The sequence below is a fragment of the Accipiter gentilis genome, chromosome 6, assembly GCF_929443795.1.
Source record: "Accipiter gentilis chromosome 6, bAccGen1.1, whole genome shotgun sequence".
Taxonomy (NCBI): domain Eukaryota; kingdom Metazoa; phylum Chordata; class Aves; order Accipitriformes; family Accipitridae; genus Astur; species Astur gentilis.
Window position 1 is genome coordinate 33,338,058 of NC_064885.1, and position 12,664 is coordinate 33,350,721.

General features: G+C 46.8%; 1 protein-coding gene across 5 annotated transcripts in view; it reads left to right on the top strand.

Annotated features, from left to right (window-relative positions):
- The first annotated feature begins 466 nt into the window (after positions 1 to 466).
- DIS3L2 (DIS3 like 3'-5' exoribonuclease 2) overlaps positions 467 to 12,664 on the top strand; it is a 201,113-nt gene continuing 188,915 nt past the window's right edge. The window contains exons 1-2 of one of the 5 annotated variants that reach the window (XM_049802432.1): positions 467 to 538; positions 3,197 to 3,919. In XM_049802432.1, the coding sequence (XP_049658389.1) occupies positions 3,217 to 3,919 (703 nt within the window). In that variant the 5' untranslated portion in view covers positions 467 to 538; positions 3,197 to 3,216. Of the gene's footprint in view, positions 539 to 2,863; positions 3,079 to 3,196; positions 3,920 to 12,664 lie in introns of those variants that run through there. The other 4 variants (XM_049802433.1, XM_049802434.1, XM_049802435.1 and 1 more) reach the window with 4 other exon arrangements.

Sequence of the window (12,664 nt, forward strand, 5' to 3'; positions counted from 1 at the left end):
AGGAGAAGCCCCAGCCTGGGTGGCCTCCCACCCTCACCCACTGGGACTGACCACTGTGGGGGCCAAGCCCAGCCTCAACCCTGTCTGGGGGCTCTCTTTCTCCTGGCAGGCTGTGGAGATCCAGGGGCCCTGCCTTCGGGGAGGGCACCTTCCCCTCCAGACAGCAGGGCTGGGGCTCCCTGTCCCCTCCCGGGACATGCTGCCTGCCCACCCCACGACGCCTCCCTCACAGGGCCCTTCCCGAGGTCCGTCCCCAGGCCCGGGCTGCTCCCAGCGCCGCAGAAAGGGACCCACAGGCTGGCGGCCCGCCCCGTGCCACTCGAGGCCGCCCGGGGGTCCTGCCCCAACCCCGGGGGGGGTGCGAGGGGCCGCGGGCCGGGGCCACCCTGTCGAGGAGGAAGAGTGGGGAGCGAGCGCTTTGCCTCTGAGGCCTTCTGGGCCCTGCCGCGGCCCGTAGGCCGCCTCTGACCCGGAAGTGGACGGTGGGTGCGCTGGGACATTTAAACGGCGCGGAGCAGCGGGGGGAGCGGTTCGGCCGGTGAGTGGCGGGGCCGGGCCCAGTGCCCCCTCCGCGGGCCCGGTTCACCGGGGTCCCGGGCCGGGCGGGGGGAGAGGAGCGGCTCCCCGGCCGGTCCCGGCGGCGCTCGGGCCCTGTCAGCCCCGTGGCAGCGCCGCCGCCCTGACGGGGAGGGGGGGGGGGGCCGGGCCCGGCGGTTTGCTGGCTCGTCCCGGGGCGAGGGTTCGTCCGGCGGGCGCGGCGCCCACGGGTCCCGCTTCGAGCCCCGCAGAAGGGCGGTGGTAGCCCGGGCTGCCTTCCCGAGGGGGTCGGGGACGCTCCGGGCGAGAGCGCCGGCGTTGGCGCCTGGCAGGGGAGGCGGCGGGGGGAGCGGCGGCTGCCCCGGGTCCCGCGGGGGGGACCCTGCGGCCCCGCTCCCGGTCGTGCTGCCGGCGCCCTAGCGGGTACGGCCACCCTCGGTGCTGTGCGGCGGCTGGGGCGCTTGGACAGCACCAGAGCGCCGTGTCCAGCGGGGTGACGGGAGGGCGATGAGGGCCGGTGCCGGGGATGAAGGCCGGTGCCGCTCCTCAAAACCGGCCGGGTGAAAATTAACAGGGGCGGTTTTCATCCTGGGCCCGGCTAAGCGAGCATCTTCCCCGGGTGCTTCATTCCCGGCATTTCACTCATCCGTATCGCTGTCCCGTCTGGGAGCGAGGTGGGGTGGGTGTACCTTGTACCCCGCTCTGCTCCCCGGCTGTCGGGAAGCTGTCAGTTCCTGATTGCCCGCGGAAAACTAATAATGAAATTGTACTGCGTGGAGGGCTTGTAAGTCCCTGGTTTATTGTCTGTGCTCCTACTGCTAACGCGATTGAAGTTGCAGAAATTGTAGCGGAGGTGAGGTGCGAATGTTTATTCTTTACTTGTAAATAAAGATGGCAAACTCCTGTATCCCGGAACCCATGTTTGGAGAGTAGTCTTGCTGGCTTTTATAAATGTTATCTACTTCTATTGAATTGGCAATGGGAAAAGGTGACGTTAGAAGAAAGCTTGCTGTAGACCTCCCCGTGTGAGGGTTTTGTAATAGCTCTGTAGCAGGTCAGTCTATTAGAAAAGTTTAGCTGTTGGCCAGCACCAATGGAAAATCTTAGGAACAAGAATCACAAACCACACAAAGAATTTTTCCTATTTATTCAGGGATTTTTAATTTTTGCTTTGTATTGTGAAGCCTATTCACATCCGTGCTCAATTACTTAAGTAAATCTCGCTGCAACACGCGTTGTTTCCCTGAAAAGGCCAGGGTAGGCACTCTGAGGAGGAGTTGGCTCTGTAGTCCTTGGTCTCTGCCGAATGATGCCCCGTTCCCAGGCGGTGTGTGTATGGAGGAGACTGCCTGGGGGCTTATCCTCTGTGCATCCACAGCAAAAGGGAGAAGAGGACTGGGTAAGGGTGAAGAAAAAATCCAAGCATGGTGGCAGTAGGGAAGGGAATATAAATTTCTCTTCTGCTGAGCTCTGTGTTCTGTCCTGCCAACACCCCTGTGCTTAGAGAAGTGAAGAGAGAGAGTTTTAATGGACAGTATCCTTTATTTTAGTGTAGAGTCTGGTCCCCCTCAGTTCTGGTGTAGAAGAGATGACAGTGAGCCCTGAAGTTCTCGATGTACCAGCTGGGGTGAAGTTCAGCTGTTCAGTTTCAAACATGCCTTGAAGGGGAAAAAAAGAGGCAGCTTTATTAAAACCCGCAGAAGACAGCAGTTGTGCTGGGCTCCACTATCAACATATTTTTATATCCCTCTTTGACTTTATGTTCAGCAAAAATCATTGCTATGTCCTTTCTATACCTATAATTTACCTTAGTAGTAGCTGAGGACAATTTACTAGATTGTTTTGCTCCAAAAACTTAAAAGCTAGAGCAGCTGAAAAAGGATTGAAAGATGCTTGATCTACTTAAGTTCCACACTCATGCAGCAAAGGTGGAGGTGTAATACCATCTACAGAAACTGGTGCTGGATGGAGGGGCAGCCAGTGCATCTCAATCACTAAGAATTACAAGCTCTTGCAAGACAGTTATTTGTGCTAGGAAATTTATTTTCTTTCCATTGCGCTGGGAATGAGTTTATGGCTAGAAAGACAAGCTGAAATGGTTGGTCTTGGTATTTAAAGCAAATGTCCTATATAATCCAGAAGTGTCAGTCACTGTGGGAGGGAGGTAACAGGCATGGTATGCTTTTTACTGCAACATTGAAACACTTCAGTAAGGATGCAGTTATTTTTGAAGACTCCAGGTTGGACATGACAAGATTTTACTTCTGATAACCGCTAAACTGATGCGTGTGATACAGTCTGTCAGTCACTGCTTTAATTTACCTGTCTTTTTGAAAGGCAAGGAAGAGCTGATTAAAAGAATTCCTTATATTTGGGGTGTCAGCCTCGGGACAAAAATCCCTGTTTTGTGTGGCGTATGGGCAGGTACAGCGTATGGGCCGTGGTCACTCCTAGGTCACTGGCAGGGATTTGGTGCAGGGCAGGTGCATGAAGCCCCTTCCCCCCTGTGGAGTGACTTACCAACCCAGAATTTCTGTAAAGGTCAGTACCTTCTCATTTAGTACATTTTTGTGTCTTTTAGCGTAATCAATTATTTGATCCTTTGTTTCAAGAAAATAACCCTTTTTTCCCCCCTGTGTCTATTCATAACTCTTTGAAGTTTGGGCCTTTTACTGCACTATGGATCAGCTGGGGTATGTGAGAAATACTGCTTCTGCCCAAGGTGCCAAAGAGGGATCGAGCAAGCCTGCTGCTCCCCAGAAGAACGCTTATGCGAGGCTTGTGCAAAAGCACCACAGCGGCCGATTCCGATCCTATTTGAATCACATTGCACAGAAGATGCAGCTAGAAGAGAGCACCTCCAATGACCCCAGCTCAGATCTGGACCCGCCCCTGAGAAGAGGCCTGGTGAAGGATAATCCAGCCAGGAATGGGTTGAATGTGCACAGCTATTCACCGGTCAGAACATCTCACCTGGAACAGGTGAACATGCTTGGAGGATTTGAGAACGATAAACCCCAAACCGCTCTAAACAGATGTCGTTATAAAAAAAATGCTATTGTTAGTCCAGAAGGAGACTTGGAGGTGGAGGAAGACTATTACGTACATCAGCATGGAGCTGCAGTTGACTTGTTAAATACAAGTGACGCCCCGGGTGGGAGAGTACTGAACAGCCTGAGACACCGTGCAGCTCTGCAGAAGTCTTCTGGTTCTGATGAAAAGGATGAGGAGGACATGTGGAGGAAGAAACATAAGAAACGAGGCAGGTGTCCTGCCAACACGGATCCAGCAGCTGGACACTTGTTGACTGAGCAGTTTAGTGAGGATGTGCTGGCAGTAAATGCCAGGAAAAACAGTCACTTGTCTCCAGGTCAAGTCCAAGGTGAGTTCACACTAATAAACTGTTTGGTCCATTTGCTACAATTACTGTGGAATTGAATGTGATGTTTTAGTCATGAGTGAGTTAACACGAGCCAGTTCTTCTCTCTCCAAGTTAGTCAGCCCTTAGTTACCTGTGGGTGGCTTTGTCCTGATTTACAAGTAAGCCATCCGGCATGTGCGAATGGCTTCATGTGGAGCCAGCTTGGTGCTGGCAGAACCTAGTTCCCTGGCCTAAGCTCTGTGAATGTGGCTGTGCTACTTCCAGGATCAGCTCAAGAGTAGGAGAGCCCAATTTCTGTGGTGTAGCATCCAAATTAGTAGGACTGCTGGGTCTGAGCTGACTCAGGGCAGAGTCACGCTTTTCACTGCATTGCCTCTTTGGATCCAGAGTGCTGGTTTGCCTTTGCGGAGGGTCCAAGTCCATCTAATACTCAAGGGCTAAGATGCTTGTATAATAATACCTCATTCCTGATACAGAGTGTTGACTCCGGTAAATTTTGCTGTTAGTAACAAAGAGACCACGTCTTGCAGTTGTAAAGTGAATGTGTCTCTTTCAAGGCAAAAAGCCCACATATGGAGATAAAGAAAAGTTTTTATTAAAAAAGGCAACAACCCAGAACACAGCATCCACAAGCAACCAAAGCCAGGCAGTTTAATTTGATCTCACAGTGTAATGGGTTAAAACTTCCTCTGAATGTTATTTATGGTGAAATACCTGGATAGCCTGATCTTATGAGCTGGAGGAACTCATAAATGTCACTGTATTACATTCTCTGTAACATGTAGAAAAGGGATTGATTTTGCAGCTGGGTAAAACAGGCCTGAGGCCTATCACAATTCTTGGATTGGATATCAAGTAAATGTTTAATGAAATCAGTCTTACAAAACTATGCCCTATAACTCAAGAGTGGCAAGTAATACGCTTTTTTCAGGGTTTGTGGTATTTCTGAGACTGTGACAGTAGATCATGTGCTAAAGTTGGTAAATTTTCATGAGTTCTTGCAAGACAGATCATAGTTACAGATTTAACACAAGCAGATTATGCTAAAATTTGTTGATGAACTTGATTTTTGGGAGGGTTTTTTCTTTTTGCATGCTTCATTGTAACACTATTTATTATGCTGGCCTGTTATAATAGACTTTGCTACCTTTCTCCCTTCACCTTTTGGAGAGTAGGGAAAAGCAGCTAACAGAGGCAGAGAGTCTAGAAGGCTTACAGTTTCTATCTGTGAAGACAATAGGTGCCTACGTGGATTTTCATCTAAAATAAAAATACCCTAACTTTCAAAAGCAAGCACCCACTGTTCCCTCCTGCTCTAGTTGGGAGTGGAGTTGCACAAACCCTTTGAAAATAGCTGTTTGTTTAGTGTAAAGACCTAGAGCAGAAAATGTTGACCCTCGTGTTTGACATCCCAGGTGGAAAACTCACACTGTGGGGAAGATTATCGGAAAATTATTTGTTTAACAGTGACACCCTTCCTCTTCTTCTCCCTGCATGCTCCCCCCAGGCACCCTTCTGTGTAGCTGAGACTGGTTACAATCCAGAACACTTGCAGAGACATGAAAACAGTTTCTTGGGGAGGAAAGAAATAAGGAAAAAAAAAAAAAGTAATTTGATTCTGAGAAACGTCTTTCCTGCTGTACAGTTTGAGTATATTTTAGCATTCTTGTTTAAGTGAAATGAAGATTTTACAGTATGCAAGCGCTTAGGTATAAGAACTCACACATCACAGTACCAGATTAATATTTTCGCACTTCAAAGCTTGTCTTCTTTCTTGATGCTGATATAAGTCATATTACTTTGCATAGGCAGGTGTCTGGTTTGATCAGTTTAAATCAAGGCTTGTGAAACTGTGATGGCAAGAATTGCTTCTGTCATAGCGGTGAGGCATATCATCTTTTCAGTAGTGACATTTCCTCACAAATTAACTCTGTTCAGGCTGTTGTAGGCTTTCCAAAAGGCTCTTTGAGCTAATCTCAAAGCCAAGCATCTCTCTTTATATCGCTTCGTTTCATTGTCCTCTTCTTAACGGCTCTTCAGCTCAGGCTTACCCATGGTGAGGTTTTCAATGACCCTAAAACTGACAGTACTAAAATTGAAGGCAAACGTGGAGGGCTGAGAAAACCCTTTGAGTGCCCTGGGGCAGTCTGTGGGCAGTGAGGGACTGGTCCTTGTTAATGTCCTCCCAGTGGTGCAGCAGTTCCTGTGGCATTGGGGGAAAGCAGAGTGGTTTGTGAAGCCCCAAGCAAGCGTCACTGGGCCCTGGAGCTCACTGCTGATGTGTTGCTGTCCGTGAGAAGCACTGAGGATTGCCTTTGTCATTCTGTACTGTAAAGCCCCAAGACGAGGCTTGGGGATAGAAATAATTTCATAGCAGATAATCAGGAGACTGACCATGGCAGTCTCTTCTGGCATTGCATATAGTAGCTGCTTTTCCTAAGTATGGGAAACTTTGCAGTTGAGAGAGCTGAGTATGAACAAAATTCCATTGTCCCTTGTCTGAAACATGTGACACAGTCATGAAACTGCAGGTTGGAGTCACTCTACGGTATCAGCACTCTTGGGTTTGGGAAGATGAAAGTGCATATAGATGCATTCCACAGATTGTTGCTCCTTTCTGTGCAGCTATAACCTCTGTGAGGCGACTTACCATAAAGCCTCCTGTTCTGAAGTTTCTTCTCAGACAAACACCAATAATACAGAAAATAATCCTAAAATGCCACTTCAAATTGTGATGCTTATAGTTTTTTATCTAATATAACTTTCCTGCTGGTATTTTTCCCTAAATCTCCGATCCTCTAGGTTCTTTGGGTGCTAAAATTTGGTTAAACTTCCTTAACAGAAAGTCTTTTATGAAGTCCCCTGGGTTGTTTTCTGGTTTTGATCAAAGGCTCTAAGGGTTTTCCCACTTCAATCCAGAGTTAGTCATCAAAATCTTTTTTCAGACTGACTGATGTTTCTGTCATGAAAGGGCTTAAAACCTCCTTTTCCTTGAGGACAGAAGTACTGACTCTTTCTGTGGCATCTGTCTGTCACATGCCAGTAGTTGGGATTTGCATGGCTGCTAAGTGGAACTTCATCTTAAATATTTGTGGTGCGTTGCTTTATCAGTAAGTAGTTTAGACCAAGCTGTGTGTTTTATTTGGGACAGCAAGGTTTCGCTTGCTTTTTGGGTATGTGCACTTCTCAGCCTGTTTTTGAGGGAATGTTGCTATTTGATAGAATGTTCCTGAGCCTGCTGGAAAGCCTAAAAAACGGACATCTGCAGAAGAGAACTGTCCTCCAAATGTGGAGTGCAGCACGGTCTTTGGGAACACCAACTTCCAGCCACACTTGATTTCAGAGGGTCTTGTGAGCTAGAGTACCTGGGAGTGAGGTGGCTTTATTGATGCTGAAGGCTTGGGTGGAGCAGGATGCTTGTGAAGGCTCATTGCTATGAAATAGATTCAGATTTTGCAGGGCTGGATATACAGTCTCAGTCTGTATCTGCAGACATCCTCCTTGGGAAGAACACCACCACCACCTTTTGCTAGGTAGCCTCCTGAGGCTCCTCTTACTAAGAGCTTCAGGGGTTTATGATGTGAAGGAGGTATCTTGCCCATCTGTCAGGGTCAGCATGCCCCCTGAGTAGAAACAGACAATTCCTGGATAACAACATTCCTCATCTGAAACGGCTTAAGATTTCTATGGCCCTTTCTGATTTATTATCTGTCTGACACTTGGCATTTATTTGCCCAGCCACTGGTACTTAACCAACTTGGGCAGCTTCCACAGAAGAGTGTTGCTGGCAAGCAGGCTGGTGTTTAGCATCACGGCTTTAAAACCAATTGTTGCTGTTGGATGGTGGTGTTGTGGTTTTGGGTGCAACCCTGAGATTTAAAAGGTTCAGGAAAGGTAAAGGAAATAGCCTGGAATGGCTTTCCTTGGTGGGCACAGCTGGTCAAGAAATACCAGCCTTAACAAGATGACAAAATCTTAGGCCTTTTGTCTTTCCATGGTACACTGCAGTATATTTTGTATTTGCCATTGTTTCTCTGGGGGAACTTTGAAGGAAGAACCACAGATTCTGCTTTTTCCTTATTGTAAGGCAAATTTAAGATAATGCCACTTTTTAGTGGTAAGCCTTCCAGTTCTTGTGTGGTGAACTTCAGTACTTAAGAATGCTGTTATCTCCCTATCTGGCACCAGTAAATATGAGCCAGCGATCTAGTAAAGGCCACAGAATCAGCTCAATAAATGGAGAATGTTGGTTGCTGTGGAAATCTTTAAAACGTAGCTAATCTTGCCAGGTCCAATGTAATGTTTCTTAGATGACATTAATCATTGTAATAAGATATGGGAGAGGAGGGAAAACTAGATTTACTGTATGGCTCCATCTGAGAAACACATGAAAAATAGAATGCTCCTTTCTCTAATGGTTTAGCAACATCATCACAAACATAAATTTCTCTCTTGCTTTTGATAGAAAAAAATGTTGCATTCCTGAATCTTGTGCAACTAATGTTTTTGGCTAACATCAGCTATAGTATGTGAGTTAATATCTGATGTATCCTCTCTTGGGGAGATGAGATCCTACCCTTGCAGGGACTCTGTTTTTTTGTATGTGATCTAATAACAGTCTTCCATGCCCTTTACCAGAGTCCTGAGCACACCATGCTGGAACAGGACAGTTCTGCAGCTGAAGCCCTTGCATTTGGCAGGAAAGGAAACACTTGTTGCTGTTAATCTGTTTTTTGGTTTTTTTTAATTATGTTTTTTCTTCTCTTTAGCCCCCATTATGTAGGTAACTATGCCTGTCTGTGTGGTGTGGGTGCTAGAAAAATAATAGGCCAATACAAGAGTTGAACTGATTTTTACTTAGTTTTAAGTCTTTAGTGTGACTTGTCAGTTTATGCAGCAAAGGTCCTGTTGAGCTCCCTTAGTGTCAGTTTCTTATGAGATCAGGAGTTTGATGGTGAAGGTGTAAGTATGAATGTTAGTGAGTTAGCATAATAAAATCACAGCACATGTGTAATGGTTTAAAAGCTGCTTAGAACTAATTAAATGAAGCAATAAATTGAGAATTGTTACCAACAGGTGTGTCTGGTTACTGCAGTGTTATGTTCTGACCCTGTGCTGTTTAATACTTCTGTCAATCATCAGCAAGAAAACATACAAGTAGGATTGAGAGTTTTTTTTGATGCCTTGGAGACCGCAGGGAGTATTGAATAATGGGGGCAGTTACTGGCAGCCGTCTGGATCACTTGGTTGACTGGGAGCTGGCAAAACAAAATCCATTTATTGGGCCAGTGTAGAACCAAGCTAGCAGCGTGAGGAACCCAGTGTGGGAAGCAACAGCTTGGAAAAAAGTTTTGAGCTTTTGAAGGATTAATCAGCTGAACATCCCCCTCCTGTGAAATGTGGCCAAAAGGGTAATGTATGAACATGGGAATTGGAAGATGGAGTATGGACTGCATGTGTCTTTGGCATGGCAGCAGCAGCAGCTTCTGGAGTATTGTATCCTGTGGTGATGCCCTCTGTTCAGGGCGGATGGTGATGAATTGATGAATACTCAGAGGATGGCCACAAGGAAGATTAAAATGCTAGGATCATGAGTGAATGATTTGAGGAACCCTGCTTTACTTATCAAAGAGATGCTTGGGGGAAGGGAGCTTTTAGTAAATTGCCTACATGGGGAACAGATGTTCAATAATAGGCTACTCAGTTGAGCAGATTATGATATAACGCATCTGAGGCTAAACAAATCCAGGCTTGAAATACAGCACAATTTAGCAGTGAGGGCGAATGACCATTGGAACAGTTTTACCAAGGCTTGTGGTATGTGGGCTGTCACTGGCATGTTTAAAAGCCCTGGTAACAAATTCTACCCCCAAACTACACTGTAGTTCAAACAGGAATTAATTTGAAAAAGCCCTCTATCCTCTGTTATCCATGACGTCAGCCAGCCCACACACCCCAGTGAGGTCTGGCCTGTTGTTCAGATAATCTCTGAAGTGTCTCCTTCGCCATGGCTACCCAGGTAGGTAGGACAGATACTTTGCAGCTGGCTTCAGTGGCTAATTGCGATTCCTTGCCAGGCCATGGCTGCTGCAGAGCTTTCATCACTGCCTTGCTCTCCAGCCTCTGCTTCTGCCTCTCCTTTCCTATGTGCCAGTGTCCATCTCTTGCCTTCACACCTCAAGCCTCCTGCTAACTAGCTCCATGAAATGCTGTGGGCTGCATGTCCCTAACTCCCTCTTGTGGGGAAATCTGAGCTACGGAGAGTTGAAACTTGGCTGGGGCAGGATGGAAAACAAAATGTTGGGATCTATTGCACAAAATAATGTCTTCTGTGATAAAAATAAAAATTTCCAGGGTGCTGAAGGAAGATGTCAACACTAGCAGCTGCAGCCCACAGATGTATGGGGCAGGTCACGCCTTGGAGAATATTTCAGACTCTCTACAGATAGAAGCCTGCAGCAATAATGCATTTTTGTTAAGTTCGTATGTTTTTAGGCATTTTTCCCCCACAGTACTAAGGATTGTGAATTGCGTGCCTGCTACACTGAATGGGCAGTATGGCGAACAGTTTGTCAGCAAATTGACTTATTCTGCAGCACATTGGGTAACCTCGGGATATGTTTGAATCTGAAAGCAGTTCTTTCATTTCTTCAGCTGGTAATGTCTTTGGGTATGTTAGCACCTCCCGTCAGGTATTTTGCCTTTCAAAGCATCTTGACTTCCTCTGATCTTCAGGCAACTTGCTTCCCTCAAACTATTGAAGCCCAGAGAAATCAAAGAGAGAACTTCCACAATATTATGTTTTTAAAGTGTTTTTCTTGAAGAAGCCTTTTCACAGCGTAGTTGCTGGATAAAACAAAGAGCAAAAGGTATTGTGGAAGATGCTTTGGGAGGATGGAAGGACGAGGGGGCAGTGGAGGCAGCCCTGACCCACATCCCGAGGCAGGAGTGGAAGCCTGGAGGAGTGCAGTCATCAGGCGGAGTAGGTAGTTAGGAGGTCACGAGCAGGGTGGAGCAGGTTCACAGAGAGTCCTGAAAACCAGAAGAGCTGTATCCCCTCCCTGACAACACCACTGTGCTGCTGCACACAGCTGGAGCACAGTAACTATTTTGATAAACTTTTAGTCTATTGCTACTAAATGAGTTTCGTCACCAACCCTTAGTTCAGAGCCTGGAATGGTATCTTTGGCTCTTGCAGTCATGTAGTATTCCTACAACAGAAACCCTGCTGAGGAATTGAATAAAACTGCAATTATTGTCTGAGTTACTGAAGTCAAAATCCTGCAAGCATCAGGATGCTTGGAAGTGTTTTGGAAGAGGAAGCATGGTGTCGTGGGCACAAGATTTTGGCGGTCAGGAGCAGTTTCCACAGCATTGTTTTCTGCAGCAGAAAGAATCCATTGTGCATTTTTCTTCATTTCAGTTTTTCAAAGCACAGGCCCTTTCGGAAAGCCAAAGTCAGCAAGAACATTTTCATTTTTCCCTAGTCCTATATTGAAATCTATGGGCATACAGCACAAGAGTTTTAAAAAAGTATGTGCAGCTTAAAGCAAAAGAATGGTGGCAACATGCGCTTCCCACCTCATTTTCATGGGTCCGTAAATGAGCACCTATCTGCTTCTGACTTCCCTGAGTATCCATGGACATGCCACTTTACTTTTTTGCTACCTCCATCCCTAAGTAGGAACGTTTCTTCCTCAGTGGCTGCTTGTAAGAATGCTGAATATCTGCATTTGTTAGAACCAGCTACAGTGGCACGATCACCTCCAAAAGCAGCTCATGGCCCTATGAACTCACTCACAAACCATGACAGCCTGTGTTTCCCCATCCAGGAGTCACTGGCTGGTGGGCAGGCCGCCTTTCTGCACCCAGCTCGTCCCCCATGGGGCAAGGATTCCCTCTGTGCTTTTTTTTCTTGGACGTTCAACTCTTCTGTGCAGGTTTTGGCAGACTTTCTGCCAAAAATGTTTAGCGAATCACCTTGTCCAAAGAAGGAGGGTGAGAGAGCTCTCCAGACTTGTTCCCAGGTACACAGATGGCTCACAACTGGACTGTGTCCTGGTGCATGAACACAGTCGTGCTGGTAGACAAGCTGCTGGCTGGCACAGGCATTGCTGCGTTACGTTGTACCTGGTTGCTGGTAACCAGTTGGACTGTTGCTGTTGCTAGAGGGACCGGTTGCTTTGAATTGCTCCTGAAATCACATTTAAGAGCTGTGTGGACAGGCCTTCACTTTAAGCGCTGTCTTCTCATTTTATTTTGATTTGTCTTGATGGTGGAAAGTTACAGCTCAGATTTATGCTACGGCTGGGCCCTGGTGGCCCATCATAATGGGTCAATTAGTGGAGACTGGTGGGCATGGGAGCTAGTTCTGGCAGCTGGATTTCAATACATCACCCACTCAGTTCAGGACATTTGCATAGAATTTACATTTTGGCTGAGCCTGTGCATGTAAATGTAGGTCTGCATTGTTTCTCATCTTTGAATGACTGTTTAATTAACTTTAAACTTAATTATGCAGTCTGCCATCTGCCTAAATCCCTACAGTGCTGTCATATTACCATCCTTTTCCACTTCCGCCAAGACATTCCCTTTCCCGGAAGTTTGCCCTACTTTTCAATCATTAAGATATCTTCAAATCATTCACATCCTTGGTTATTTTTGAAGAGGACTCACAGCAATGTTGTAGGAACTCCCTGTAGCTCTGTGGTCAGACTTGGACTGAGCACAGAAGTGTGCTGCAGA